Source organism: Pipra filicauda, unplaced genomic scaffold, assembly GCF_003945595.2.
Source record: "Pipra filicauda isolate LSUMZ 115617 unplaced genomic scaffold, ASM394559v2 scaffold551_size315643_pilon, whole genome shotgun sequence".
NCBI lineage: Eukaryota > Metazoa > Chordata > Aves > Passeriformes > Pipridae > Pipra > Pipra filicauda.
In genome coordinates, this window is record NW_024104700.1 from 174,087 (window position 1) to 187,831 (window position 13,745).

The 13,745-nt window shown below is 62.0% G+C and overlaps 2 protein-coding genes across 6 annotated transcripts in view; one reads left to right on the forward strand and one right to left on the reverse strand.

The window, feature by feature from the left end:
- On the forward strand, window positions 1-5,858 carry FCHSD1 (FCH and double SH3 domains 1). Its single transcript, XM_027711823.2, has 19 exons — window positions 1-97; window positions 472-569; window positions 945-990; window positions 1,845-1,918; window positions 2,170-2,314; window positions 2,392-2,528; window positions 2,602-2,665; window positions 2,774-2,902; window positions 3,076-3,198; window positions 3,280-3,375; window positions 3,453-3,560; window positions 3,663-3,767; window positions 3,976-4,206; window positions 4,293-4,376; window positions 4,467-4,623; window positions 4,708-4,913; window positions 5,022-5,118; window positions 5,195-5,262; window positions 5,393-5,858. Exons 1-19 carry the CDS (start codon window positions 77-79, stop codon window positions 5,456-5,458), a joined length of 2,055 nt encoding a protein of 684 aa, XP_027567624.2. The 5' UTR covers window positions 1-76; the 3' UTR covers window positions 5,459-5,858.
- RELL2 (RELT like 2) overlaps window positions 5,835-13,745 on the reverse strand; it is a 15,663-nt gene continuing 7,752 nt past the window's right edge. For all 5 annotated transcript variants that reach the window (XM_027711828.2, XM_027711826.2, XM_027711825.2 and 2 more), the window contains 4 exons: window positions 13,421-13,603; window positions 8,439-8,997; window positions 6,835-6,877; window positions 5,835-6,542 (listed from right to left, as the gene is read on the reverse strand). In XM_027711828.2, the coding sequence (XP_027567629.2) occupies window positions 6,836-6,877; window positions 8,439-8,997; window positions 13,421-13,603 (784 nt within the window). In that variant the 3' untranslated portion in view covers window positions 5,835-6,542; window position 6,835. The remainder of the gene's footprint in view (window positions 6,543-6,834; window positions 6,878-8,438; window positions 8,998-13,420; window positions 13,604-13,745) is intronic.

The window sequence follows — 13,745 nt, forward strand, 5'->3', positions numbered from 1 at the left end:
ACGCGATCGGGGGCAGGGATCGGGGTCGGGACCGGGACAGGGACCGGGATCAGGACGGCACCGGGGGAACGCAGCGATGCAGCCGCCGCCGCGCAAGGTGAGCGCGGGGCCGGGCCGGGGCAAGGGGCGGGCGACCGGGACCGTGTCCTCCCGTGCTGCCGTGTCCTGCAGCCGCGACCGGGACTCGCCGCCGGCGGACCCTCACCGGGGCTGGGGAAGCGGGGCTGTGGCTGGGGGGCACCCAGGAGGAGGGGCGGTGGAGACCGGTACCCGGGCCGGGGGGGCAGCGCATCCCCGCACCCCTTCCACGCACCCCATCCCCGCACCCCATTCCCGCATCCCATCCCCGCACCCCGTCTGCGCACCCCATCCCCGCAGCCGATCCCCGCACCCCGTCTGCGCACCCCATCCCCGCAGCCGATCGCGGCCGGCGCCGCGGCGGGGCCGGGGCTGAGCAGGGCGGTCTCGCAGGTCAAGCTCACGCAGGAGCTGCGGGTCCACGTCCTGGAGCAACTCTCGGGCCTGCAGAGCAAGCAGCAGCGGGACGCCGAGCTGCTGGAGGACATCAGGTACGGCCCCACGCGTGTGTGTGACACCCCCCGATAGAGCTGAGACCGGGCAGCTCATCCCACTGGTGTGAGTGTGTCCCTGATCAGAGACCAGGCAGCTCATCCCACGTGTGGCCCAGAGACCGGGCGCAGTTCACCTTGAACCTGGCACCTCGAGGTCACAGGTTCCACCAGCCTCTGGGGTGGCCTGATGGGGACATCCAGGTGTGGGGTGGTATCAGGGATGAGGGCAGGGGCACAAGAGCAGGGGGTGATGACAGTGGGTGATGGCAGAGGAGTGGTGGCAGGGGGGGATAGCAGGGGGGATGGCAGGGGTGGCCTGTCCCTGCCCCTCTCTGTGTGTCCTTTCCTGCCCCATATCCCCTCTCCCCCCAGGTCCTACAGCAAGCAGAGGGCCGCCATCGACAGGGAGTATGGACAGGTAAGGAGGAGGTGCTGCCAGATCCAGGACCAATGTCTTGGGGAGCCATGGGCCCCATCCTGCCTTTTTGGGGTGTCCAGAGCTGGGCACAGCCTCATGCAGGCGATGGGCAGCCTCAGGAATTATCCAGGCTTGGCAGCTCTGTGCTTGCCCGAGGGGGTGGCAGCAGATGGACAGTTGGATGTCCCTCGCTGAGGGGACCCCAACCATGTTCAGACACTCGCCGGGAGCTTTGCTGAGCACAGCATGGTCCAAACTCGGGTGTTTTGGGAACCTGGAGGGAAAACCCTGTGTGGGGGGGAAACTGCTGGGCTCTGCTGTCTGCTGGGTCATTGCAGGGCAGTGCTCTGAAATGTCAGAGCTTGGTTTTGCCGGGAGATGTCCCTGCAGCATCCCTTGGGGACATACTGCAGAAGAACTGTGTCCCCCCTTCCTGCAGCCAGGCACGGCACCACCCCACTCTTCACCCTCCTGAGGTGGGGGGAAACTGTTCCCCCAGGGTTGGGGTCTCTCTGTGCTAGGCTTTCCTGGGGGCTCCTCTGCTCTGTGTCTGTAGCCAGTGTCCCTTGGTGGTGTCCCCTTGTAGAACCTCTGGTCCCAAAAGCCACAGCAGGGTGATCTTCTGGTGGCTGCTCCCCAAAAAGGTTTTCTCATGGGGAGCATGAGGGGATCTCTGCTAACACCGAGCCACTGGAGGGGGGGGTGTCTCTGTTCTGGGGGGACATATGTGTCCTTGGGCTCATGGGGTGGGCAGCCAGTGTGGGGGACCCCAGTTTCAGGCCTAGAGCAGGACAGTGGGTGCTGAGGTGCTCAGCAGGGTTGGGGAGTGCCAGCAATGCCGGGTCTGTCTGCAGGCACTGCAGAGGCTGGCAAGCCAGTTTGTGAAGAGAGACTGGCAGCGGGGCCGCGGTGAGGCCGGCGACTCCAGGTGGGCTGGGGACAGGGACAGGGGTGGGGACAAGGGGCCAGGGCTGGCTATGGCCTCCCAGCTGGGAGATGCCTAATGCCAACCGTGACTCAGGTCCAGGGATGCAGTCCTGGGTGGGATGTCCCCATGGGTGCGGTGCCCGACTGGGAGGGCTCCACCAGGGCTGGGGGTGCTGGCTGTCCTGCTGGCTGTCCCCAAAAGCTGGCAGTGGGGCAGGGAGCACCTGCCCCGCGTTCACCCCGTGCCTGCAGGAGCGTGGCCGCTGTCTGGAAGGGGGTCATCGAGGGGACGGCGCACGCCGGGCAGGTCCGTGTCACCGCCTCAGAGAGCTACCGCGCCCTGGCCGCCGAGGCTGCCCGCACCGCCCGCCTCTCCAAGGAGAGGATGCTCAAGAAGGTACCGGGGCGAGGATGTGTCCCCTGTGCCCGGGCGGTGGGGACAGCTGTCCCCCCGCCGGCTGACGCTCCCCGCAGGGCATGGAGCGGCTGCAGAAGGCGCAGGCGGAGCTGCTGGAGTCGGTGAAGGAGCTGGACAAGGCCAAGAAGCAGTTCACACACCTCCAGCGGAGCAGCGAAGTGGCCAGGGACAAGGCGGCCGACGTGGAGGCTCGGTGAGTGTGGGGGACAGTAGGGGGGCTGCTGTGGCTGTGGAGTGGTCTCACACCCCTCTCCCATCCTCCCCAGCCTCCGGAAGAGCGACCGGCGGATATTTCACACCAAGGCCAGTCTGCAAAAGCTCAGTGCCAAGGTCAGCAGTGCAGGGGGCTGGCGGGGTACCCAGGCGGGTGGATGCAGGGGGACACAGAGCGGTGGCCCCCACACTATCAACCAAGCCCTGCTCTCCCCATCCCTATAGTTCTCAGCACGGCTGGCCGAGCACTCGAGGCAGCTGGCGGGGGTGCAGAACGAGTACAGCTTTGCCCTGGTCTCTGCCACTGCCCACCTGGAGCATTACCAGCGCGTGGAGCTGCCCGCAGCCATGCAGGTAAGAGCTGCCCAGACCCCCCTGTGCCCCCTCCCCAGGGTCCCACCAGGAGCATCTCCCCAGTGCTGCTGCAAGGGGGGCAGCAGGGAGGGTCCCGCCAGCACAGGGGGGTCAGGGATGCTCCAGGAGGGATGCAGGCAGTGCTGGGGGGGTTTCCACCCCCTTTCCCCCAGGCGCTGGACGGGGACCTCTACGAGCGGCTCCGGGAGCACTTGTCGGCCGCCAGCCGGACGGAGGTGGAGACCTGCCGGGCCACGCGGGACTGGTTCCAGGGCGTTGCAGAGGCATCCGCGCGGGTAACGGCACCGTCCCGGGAGCTGGGTGGGACAGGAGGGCACAGGTGAGCCCCCCGGCCCCACAGCACTCCCCTGCCGCAGGTGTGCCGGGAGCAGGACCTCCTCCTCTTCCTGCAGGACCACCCCGCCTTCTCCCTGGCCCCCGAGCAGCGCTTCCAGCTCACCGGGGTGGAGGAGGTAGGTGAGGGGGACACATTACAGCAACGTGGGGGTCTGTGCAGCCAAGCCTTTCTCACCCCCGTGTCCTTGCCCAGGTGTGCCTGCTGCCGCCAGGGGATGATGGAGCCAGCCTGGAGAAGGAGGCCCGGCGCTGGGCCACGCGCGTGACCCGGGACTGCAAAAACAAGGCACACAGCGAGGAGGTGGGTGTTGTCCTGCCCCATGGGACAGGATGGGGGGCTCAAGGAGCAGCTCCATTCCCTCAGCAGCTCCCACCACCCTCTGACCCGCGGGTGCCCTCCCAGGTGCTGCAGCGGCTGGAGGCCAGGCGGCAGCAGGTCCCCGAGGGGGAAGTGGCGACCGTGGAGCGGCAGATGGAAGAAGCGAGGGAAAACATCCGGAAGGCGGAGGTGGGTTCCCCAAGCGGGTCTGTCACCCCCAGGGTGGGGGACACAGGGATGGGGAGGTGTGGTGGCTGGGATGTGGTGCTGGGGATGTGTCCCTGGGGATGCTCTACCTCCGTGGCCCCCACACTGGGGATGGGGACAATGAGGTTGGGACTGGCTGTCCCCCCACCGTGGGTGTCCCCTTAGACTCTGGCACTGTGGGTGTCCCCAGGTCAGTCGAGTGAAGGCCGAGGCTCGGCTGGCACTGCTGCGGGCAGCAGGGCTGGACGTGGATGCCTGGCTGGCGGGGGCCATGGTGGGGACAGGCGAGGAGACACCCACGGGGCTGGATCTGGCCGAGTTCGATGACTACGAGGACAGTGACGAGCCAGACGGGGACGATGAGCCTGGTCCTGCTGCTCGCACCTACCCCTACACCTGCCGGGTCATCTTTGGGTACCAGGTACAGCCCCAGCTGCCTGTCTCTCACCCTGCCTGCCCAGGGATGGCATCTCAGCCTCCCTGCCACTTTGTCCCTCTACCCTGCAGGGCTGCCAGGCGGACGAGCTGTCCATCACCCAGGGCGAGGAGCTGGAGGTCATCGAGGACGGGGACGCAGAGGAATGGGTGAAGGTGGGAGCAGGCTAAGTCTCACCATTTTGAGGTCCCCAGGTTGTTCCCTGTCCATAGGCTGGGATGTTCACATGGTTTCTGCCCCCTCAGGCTCGGAACAAGGCAGGCCAGGTCGGCTACGTCCCCGAAAAGTACCTGCTGTCCCTCGGGTGTGAGTCAGGGGCTGGGCTCGGCCCCCCAGGACCCTCGGCGTTGCACCGCCAGCTCTCCAGCATCATGGCAGCAGAACTGGTGCTGGAGCCTGGAGGTGGGTGCTGCACAATCACCCCCACCCCGGGGAGGGGGACGGGACCGTAGAAGGTGCTGAGCGCCCTCCCCATCGTCCCCACAGCCTGGCTGGTGCGGGCCCTGTACGACTACGAGGGGCAGAGCCCTGAGGAGCTGAGTTTCCCCGAGGGAGCCATCATCCGGGTGCTGCCCCGTGCCGCTGGAGAGGTGGACGACGGATTCTGGACCGGCGACTTCGACGGCCGTGTCGGCGTCTTCCCCTCCCTGGTGGTGGAGGAGCTCACCGGGGCCCGGGAGGTGGCAGGGCAGGTCAGTGGCGGGAGGGTCGTTGTGTCCCCTGGGCGTTGTTCCCACTGTCTGCTGGGGGAAAAGACCCCCTTCCCGTTGTTCCCATCCCTCTCGGTCGTGTCTTCCCAGGAGCTGCCGTCGCCATCCCCTCCACCCTTCTCCCCTCCTGGCCTCGCCCCCGGGGCAATGCTGACCCCCAGCCCTGCTCCTGAGACATCACTGGGAGGTGAGTGCTGGGGGGGGAAGCTGGGAAGGGGCTAGGAGGGCCTGGAAAGCCAGGCTGAGCTGCTGGGCCCTTCCAGGTTGCCGGCAGGATGGCACAGGCAGCGGGCAGAGCTCTCCGGACCTGGCAGCCACCCGACTCCGGCCGGTAAGACCCCCCAATCCTCCCCCAGCTCTCCCATGACAAGGGATGGTGTCACCTCTGTGCTCTGGGGGGTGTCAGGGGGCATGAGTGGCCTCAGCATGTTGGCACTGCTTCTCCTCTCCTCTCTCTGCAGCTCCGTGCGCCGCCCCCACCACCCGGCAGAGTCCCTGAGCCCGACCCCGAGCTGCACTTCAGCTGACCCTGCGAGTCCCCCTCATCCCTCTCTGCTCCCCAAAAAGCTTTGCCCAAGCAAACCACCACAGGCTGCTGTCCCTGGCACTGCCCCACGCCCTGAGCTGGTCTCTCCAGGGGCTACAACCCGCCCAGTGCCACTTGCAGAGTGTTCCTGCATCCCAGTGCAGCACCAGGAACCCTGGCTAGCCCTTTGTCCGGGTGCTCAGTGCCACAGCCAGGCCCCATCTCACCCACCTCTTGCCTCTGCCCTTTCTGCCTGGCGTCACCCGTGCACCCCCTGCACAGCCCTGGTTCCTGGGGGGGCTCATCCCTGGACCTTGCCAGCCCCCCACAGGCAGGAGTGAGGGGAGGGGGGCCTGTTCCCAATAAATCCAGTTGTCTGGCGAGGGGTTCAGCAGCTTTAATGATTGTAGCTCGTCTATGTACAGGGCGGTTACACCGAAGCTCGGGCAGGCACCGGGGCTGCCCGCTGGCCTGGCCGGGGGGTGATCCCGCCCCTGGGCCGGGCTCCGGCCCCTCCTGTGCTGGGATGGGGCTGGAAGCTCCTGTCTCCGCCAGCATCCCCCGGGGACCGGCAGGGTCCCTCGCCGGTGCAGGATTTGTGCCTGTGCCCGCTCTGCGTGGCAGGAGTGCCCGGGGGGGCTGTGCTCTGCAGTGAACGTGCCGGGTGGGGGGGGGGGTGCTGCCCCCCGCCCGGGGGGGCCCGAGCCGCTGCCTCCATCCCCGCCCCTCGCTGCAGCCCCCGCTCTGATCCTTGCCCCGGAGCTGGGGGGGCTGCAGGGGCCGGGTGGGCGGCGGGGACAGGGTGCTGTCCTGCCCCTGCCTTGCCCGCCCGCCCCCCGGGGGGGTCTCCGGGGCGGGTGCGGTGGGTGGGATCGGGTACCTATTGCCAATGGGATGAGGTCTGGCGCCGAGCGCGGTTGTCGGTAACGCCGGCGCGTCGCTCCGGCCATGCCAAGCGCGTAGCTGCCCACCCGGGGCCGGGGCCGGCTGCCCCGCGGCTGCCCCACGGCAGAGCCCCCCGCCCGGCGTGGGGGCCGGGGGGCTGCGCGCCTCCTGTCCACGCTCCAGCCGGGAGCGGAGAGGAGCTGTGGGGGAGAGGGGCAGGATAGAACTTGTCCCCACCAACCGTAGCATCCCCCCATCCGCCCCCAGGCCCGTGTCTGCCCGCTGGCATCGCTGCCCGTGGCTGGGCATGTGGTCCTGCCCGTGCGGGACCTGGAGCACTGGGAACCGACCCCCCTGGAGAAGGGGTTCACCTTCTCTCCGTCTCCATCACCAAGCTGTGATCCAGCAGGGCAGGGACATTGCCAGCGCCCTCCCACCTCACCCCACCCCACCTCGGACGTTGCCCCAGGGGACAAGGGACAAAGCACTCACGTCACACCGTTGATCTCCAGTCCTTCTCCGCGGCGCTGGGCTCCTGTGGGATGGAGGAGGGATGTGCATGGGGAGGGATGTCAGCAGAGGCAGGGTGCTGGGGTGGGGGCCAGTTTTCCCTTGGCCGCAGCAGCAACCTTTGGGCCAGTGGGCAGAACCCCACTGAGTCTCCAGGAGCAAGTACAGCCCACACATCACCTCTGCCCTTCCCCATTGCCTGCAGGACGTGATGAGCAGCAGCCAACAACCCTTGTGGTGGCCTGACTGGGACTGAGGGGGTAGGGGAGGGTTCAAGTGACAAACATCCCAAGGAGGTCCCATCACCGTTCTCCTGGGACCCCATGTCCTGGAGCACCTCAACACCACATGCAGGGTCCAAGGCAAGAGTCTGGAGCCACAGAGGGGACACACATCACCGTGTCCCTGGGCTTGCCCTGCATGTAACTGCTTCCCCAGGGATCAGAGGTACCACAGCCATCACCCAAGGTGTACTGAGCCATGGAAGGACCTGTCACCACCTTTCCAGGTCTCTGGAGAATGGTTGCAGCCATCAGCTCTATCCTACCTGGCTGCCCTGGGCTGCCCTTCTCCATGAAACAGCTCAAACCTTCCAGCCTGGACACCAGAAGGCAAAGAGGGAAACAGTAAAACAGTGGGATCCTGCTTTTTCCTTAGGCTGGCATCCAGCCAGGCACCTTTTCCCAGGGCTCTCCCACGCTGACCCAGTCCTGCCCCATCCCAGCCTGTGCCAAGAGCTCTTGGTATGTGCCATGCCCGTGGGGATCTCCCTGGCCTTGAAGCATGCCAGGAATTTTACCCAGGTGTTTGACTCCCTTTTTCTTTCGAGGACTTTGGACTTTGCAGGAGTGCCCTCATGCTGGTTTTGTGGGGGGAGTCAAGGCCACTTCTTGGGGCTGCTGACATCACACCAGGGGTGTTTCCCCAGCCCCCTTCCACAAAAATCCTCTTACCCCAACTGCAGAACCATGTCGTGAGTGTGAGTGAAATGCTGGGTGTCTGCTCCCACCACCACCTGCCTCGTTTGCTCAGTGCTAAGATCCCAGAGGCAGTTTCAGGGAGCAAATCCCCCAAACAGGAGGCCACCAGTGGCCAAGCAAACCATGCCATCACCCTGGAGCTCTCTGGCTCCTCCAGCAAGGTGGTTGGGTGGGAAGATTAGGAGATACCAGGGTGCTGGAGCTTCAGGCAGAGTGAGCTCTCCTCTCTGAGCAGGGAAAACCAACCATTTGGCTTCACAACTCCCTAGATTTCAGGGCAAGAAAGGCTCCTAGAGACACCTCTCCCTGCCTGTTCATTGCTGGCCACGCTGAGGCTGCAGTTTTGGGGACACCATGTGTGGTAGAGCTCCACCAAGTTAAGACTGAAATAGATATCCCCAAAGAGCTCAACCACAGAGGAAAACACCCCTTGCTCGAGGGGCAGCTGGGTCTGCAGCATCCCCTACTCCCCTTGAAGCACGGGTACCACCAGGGTGGGACCTGTCATGGTGACTCCACGTGTCACAGACATGGAAAATGGGTGGGAAAAAGCAATCCCCTCCAGCCCAGGGGACCACACGGGGATAAGGAAGAGGAGGAACGTACCTGCTGCTCCTCGTCCTCCGCTCCAGGCTGTCTCCTGCTGCTGTCGTCTCTCCCCAACTCCTCAGCCTGCTCGTGCAGACTCAGGCTCCCGTGAATATCCGACACTTCATCTGCCGACCCCAGTCCGACCTCCTCCAGGCACATGCCGGCTCCTTCCCGCGCCAGCTCTCCCGGGATGCTGGGACTCGACCCTCCCAGGGCCGGATGGCTCAGGAGCCTCCTCTGGCGGCTCACGCTCCCGGGAGCAGTGCCAGCATCCTGCGGCGAGCCCGCCTTGCCGGCCCCCGTGCCCGCTCGACGGCTGTCGCGAGTGCCAGAGCTGGCTGGTGTGTTGGGGGCCGGGGTGGTGGAGAGGCTCTGCTCCCCACCTTTGCCGCTCTGGATGTCTCCGTTCTGCAGGCCCCCCGTGGGGACAGTCCCATTGAGGGCCCGCTCCCGCTGGAGCCGGTCGCTGCTGTGCTCCAGCTCCTCCGTGCTCAGCTCCCGGCTGCCGTCGGGCAGGGGGCCGTCCTGCTGCTCTGGGACAGCGGGTTTCTTCCCGATGTGTGTGACGCGAAACCTGGAAGGGGGGGGGGGCAGGGCAGATCAAAATCCTTCCCCTCCTCTCTCACAGCTGTGTTCCCAGCTTGCCTGTACCTCCAGCCTCGGATCTCCAACATTTCAGACTCACTCAGCACCACCCCTGCTCTAGCAGTGCCCACACTGACTTAACCCCATTTTCCCCTGCATTTTTAGCAAAATAAAGAGAAAGAGAAGGATGCAGCCTCCAATCCAGATGTCAGCTGGTGCAGACCCTCCCAGCTTGTCCTCTCAGCAGAAGATGGATCACAGCTGCTGGAAATGTTCTGAAACACAGCCTGGGTGACAGTGTGCCCTAAGCGAGGGTAGGGACAGGGTTTGGCAGTGATTTGGGTACAGGGAGTAAAGGCAGCTAAACAACTCAGGAGGAGCTGTTTAGCTAAAATCTGCCAGAGCACACTTTGCACCATCCCCTGGAGTGACGGATGGTACCTGAGTGGTTCACCAAGGTTCCACATGACCAGGTAACAGCTCAGAGCTCCCAGGTGGGCAGGAGAACAGCTGCAGAAGCTCAAGGGGTGTGTTTAGAATCAGAGGTGATGCAATATTTCACATGGGGAGTAGAGTGAAGTTAGGGATCATAGAATCACAGAATGCTTTGGGTTTGAAGGGTCCTTCAAGACATCTCATTCCAAACCCCTGCCATGGGCAGGGACACCTTCCACTAGCCCAGGTTGCTCCAAGCCCTGTAGAACCTGGCCTTGGACACTTCCAGGGATCCAGGGGCAGCCACAGCTTCTCGGAGCAACCTGTGCCAGGGCCTCACTACCCTCACAGGGAATGATTCCTTCCCAATATCCCATCTAACCCTGCTCTCTGGCAGTGGGAAGCCATTCCCCCTTGTCCTGGCACTCCAGGCCCTTATCCAAAGTCTCTCAGAGCCCCTTTGGGCACTGGAAGGGGCCGTAAGGTCTCTTCGGAGCCTTCTCTTCTCCAGGTTGAACAACCCCAACTCCCTGAGCTTGTAAGGGGTCAAGTGTAGGCAAGTGTAGTGTAAACTGATCTGGGAGCCAGCTGGTTGTGACTCACGCCTGTGACTCCTCCTCACAAGCACTGCCAGCCACTGCTGGACCAGCAGACAGGAAATCTCTTCCATGGTGAGCTGGTGTCCACCAGCCAGAGCACGCCAATCCCACCACAGGGACCTCCTGCAGCCCATGACTCACCCACTCCCGCTCTCCCTGCGCTTGGCTCACACGTGGAGAAGCTGCTGACAGCCCTGGATGTGCTGAGGATCAGCTGTGAGACAGCACCAGGGCAGAACACAGCTCCACTGCAAAGTTCAAGCACTGCTGGGGTTGAAAGAAGAGCAAAACCCAAAGGTCAAGAGTGGCAGCTTTTGAAGGGAGGAGCAGAGAGGTCTGAGAGATAAGGACAGATGCCAGGTGGGATGGAGACCACCAGCAGGCTGAGGACCAGCCTATGGACAGCACCGACCCCTCAGCATGGTCAGAAATGCTGCTCAGAATTGGAAGGGTCAAGAGGAGAAATGCTCCAGCTCCAGACAAGGTACCCACAGGTCTGCTCAGGTCAGGCCAAGCAGCAGCAAATGTGGCCTTTCAGGTCTGTCCAGGTGTTGGGAGACAAGACACCAGCGCTGCGATTTGGGAAGACCAAAGAATGTTCTGGTCCCAAAGAGGGACTGGGAGGAGGCACAAGTGGCAGGATCACATCTTGGTGATGCCATTGAGCAATGTCAGCCTGGAAGAGCTGAATGGATTCAAAGTGCAGGAAAGGTTTGGAGTGGAGAGGACACGAGAGGTAACGTAACCAACCTCCAGCTGCTGAGGGGAAGGCAGAGAGCTCTGTTTGGCTGCCTCATCAGCATCGCTGAGGCTTTGGATTCAGTAGGATGGGACACACTGTGGCTGATCAGGCTGAGGACAGGCAGTCAGATTCAGATGCTTTGGTGGATGAGCTCTGCCACTGACAACAGCTGGTTTAGGGAAAGCCCTGAGAGAAATGGTAAATCATCCTGTGATATGAAAGTACAGATCAGCAGCACTCCAGATTGCTGCAGAAGTGCAGAATAATTTAGGGGCAAAAAGCCCTCAGGAGGTCTCCAGTCACATCCCCTGCTCAAAGCTGGGCTACCTCCCACCCTCAATCAATTTGCCCAGAGCCCCATCCAGTCAGGATTTGGAAATCTCCAAGAATGGAAATCTCTCCACCCCCGAGGACCCTGTCCCAGGTCTGCACTTCATGGTGAAATAGCTTTTCATTTTGTCTTTTCTCGTTTTCTTTTCTTGAAATTTATGGCCTTTGCCTCTTGCCCTTCCCTGTGCATGTCTGAGAAGAGTCTTGTTCCATCTTCACTTAAACTCTGCCCACCCTTTGGGTAGTGTTAGAGAACAATTAGATCCTCCCTTTATAATTCTCCAGGCTAAAAAAGCCTCCTCACATGCCACATTCTCCAGCCCCAGGTCATCTTGGTGGACCTCCACAGTTCTCATCCTTTCCAGTCCTTCAGCCACGACCTGTGTCTACCAGGACCAGGACTCAGTCCATGTAGGAGGGGGCTGGACTCTCAACCAGTGTCCAAGGGAAAAAAAAAACTAAACATAAAAGAGAAAAAGACCTCAGGCTGGGCCTTTAATCCAAGAGGTGGGTTAAAGAAGCTGGTTTATGTATGGTCAGTCTTGAGTCAAGGTACTTCGTGCAATCAAGATATTTGTCATAAATAAGACACTGCAAAGACAGTCCTGGGAAAGTCACCAAAGATCTGGAAGAGATGGGGTCAGTTTGGAAACAAGAAGCAGAATCTGGAGGTGGTTTTGTACCTCGTGGGCACATAGGTCCTTGTACCAAGGAGACTGGGGGTTTAAAATACAGCCTTGGAGAAATGGGATGACTGTCCTGCGGAGAAGGTTGGTGGGACATGGGATATGAACAGGGATAAGGGGAGAAACCAAGACTTGAGGGAAGGTGCCTTTAGGAAAGGAGACCGTCTTCTCTGGCACTCAGAGGTGAGTGACAGGAGACTGGGAAGGGCCTGGACAAAGGACATGGAGGAGTGGATGGAGCTGGACACCAGCCAGGGAATGAATTAGCCATGAATACGCAACTGTGCAGAGACCTGGCTTGCAGAACACCAGGAGCTGTCAGTCCCCAGATGTGATCTGAGCTGGAATTCAGCATGGGGAGATCCAGCATGTCTCCCCCTTCTCCAGCTCCCCATAAAGCCCCAGGACCTCCCTACTGAAGCTCCCGGCTCTGACAGTGGAAAAACCCCCATTACAGGACAAGGGGGAATGGCTTCCCACTGCCAGAGGGCAGGGTTAGATGGGATATTGGGAAGGAATTCTTCCCTGGGAGGGTGGGGAGGCCCTGGCACAGGTTGCCCAGAGAAGCTGTGGCTGCCCCATCCCTGGAATTGTTGAAGGCCAGGTTGGACGGGGCTTGGAGCAACCTGGGCTAGTGGAAGGTGTCCCTGTCCATGGCAGGGGTTTGGAATAAGATGAGTTTTGAGGTCCCTTCCAACCCAAACCACTCCATGATTCCATGTCCACTCTGGCTCAGCATTCCCATGGAAGGACTGTCTCTCTGGACCACAACATGCAGCTTTATCAAGGCTCAGTCTCTGAATGAAGTCCTGCTGCAGGATTTGAGCATGACAGAGCTTTGTGCCTCACCAGCATGGCCCTCCAGGGACTGGCAGTTGCTTGTCACCCTGTGCAAGTCACCATTGCTGTGGGGAGCCGAGCCCTGGGAGACTTTCCTAAGCCTTTCTGCTCGGGAATGGGGCAACCTGGGCGAGCCTGGAGACTGTCCTGCAGATTATTGATTACACAGAGACCACAGGAAGCTCAGGAAGTCCCTTGAGGTGAGACCAGGTGGGGACTGGAGAAGTATTTGTGGGAAGTATCAGGAGCACTCCCCTATTCTTATATTCCTGCTGTGTCATCTAATTACAGACACCATTGGAGGCAACGACCTGGGGCAGCACAGCCACTCTTTCATTCTGGTGGTGGTAGGAGGTAACTTGCACCTGGGGCACACTGCCCCCTCCTTCTCCTCCTGAGGAGGTTCCTAAAGCCCCCAGCTGGGCAGCAGGAGCCCTGCTTGAATGGAGCTGGGACAGCAGACTGAAAGGACACGGACCTGGGGCTGTGCCCAGCACTGACTCAGCAGGAAAAGCCAGGCTTGAGTCACCTTCCCAGAGAAGGAGGGAAGCCACGGGTGCATCACAGCCCTCCACACACCACAGGCATTTCCAGGTGCAAGAGCCACCTGGGTCCTTGGGACTTCCAGCTCCAGAGCTGCTGCTGAAGCATCTCAGCAGGGAAGAGCAAGAGGGAGCCCAGCCTGGGGCAGAGGAGGAAGGGGAAAGGAATCAGGGGACTGAGGAGAGCCCATGGTGCTTGTTCCACCAGGGCCATGGCTGGCAAAGCTGGTTTAAGTACCTGCCCACTGAGAAGACGGTGGTCTCTCCGGGATGCATCCGGCCTTTGCCCTCCTTGGACCGTCCCTGTCGCTGCAGCGGGGGCCTCTTCCTGCGGCTGCAGTGGATGCAGGGGGCCTGTGTGGAGCCCAGGTGCACCGTGTGGTGGTGTGGTGGGCCCCCATCCTGGCTGTGGGGACAAAGGCTGCAACAGGGAAAGGACATGACAGGTCGTGTTATCCATAGGAGTCATCCCAACCTTGGTGCAGCCCCACTGCAGCAAGCACTGGGAGCAGCAGCTCTGGAAGGGACCTCCACTGAGGATAGGAATGAGAAAGAGCTATTCC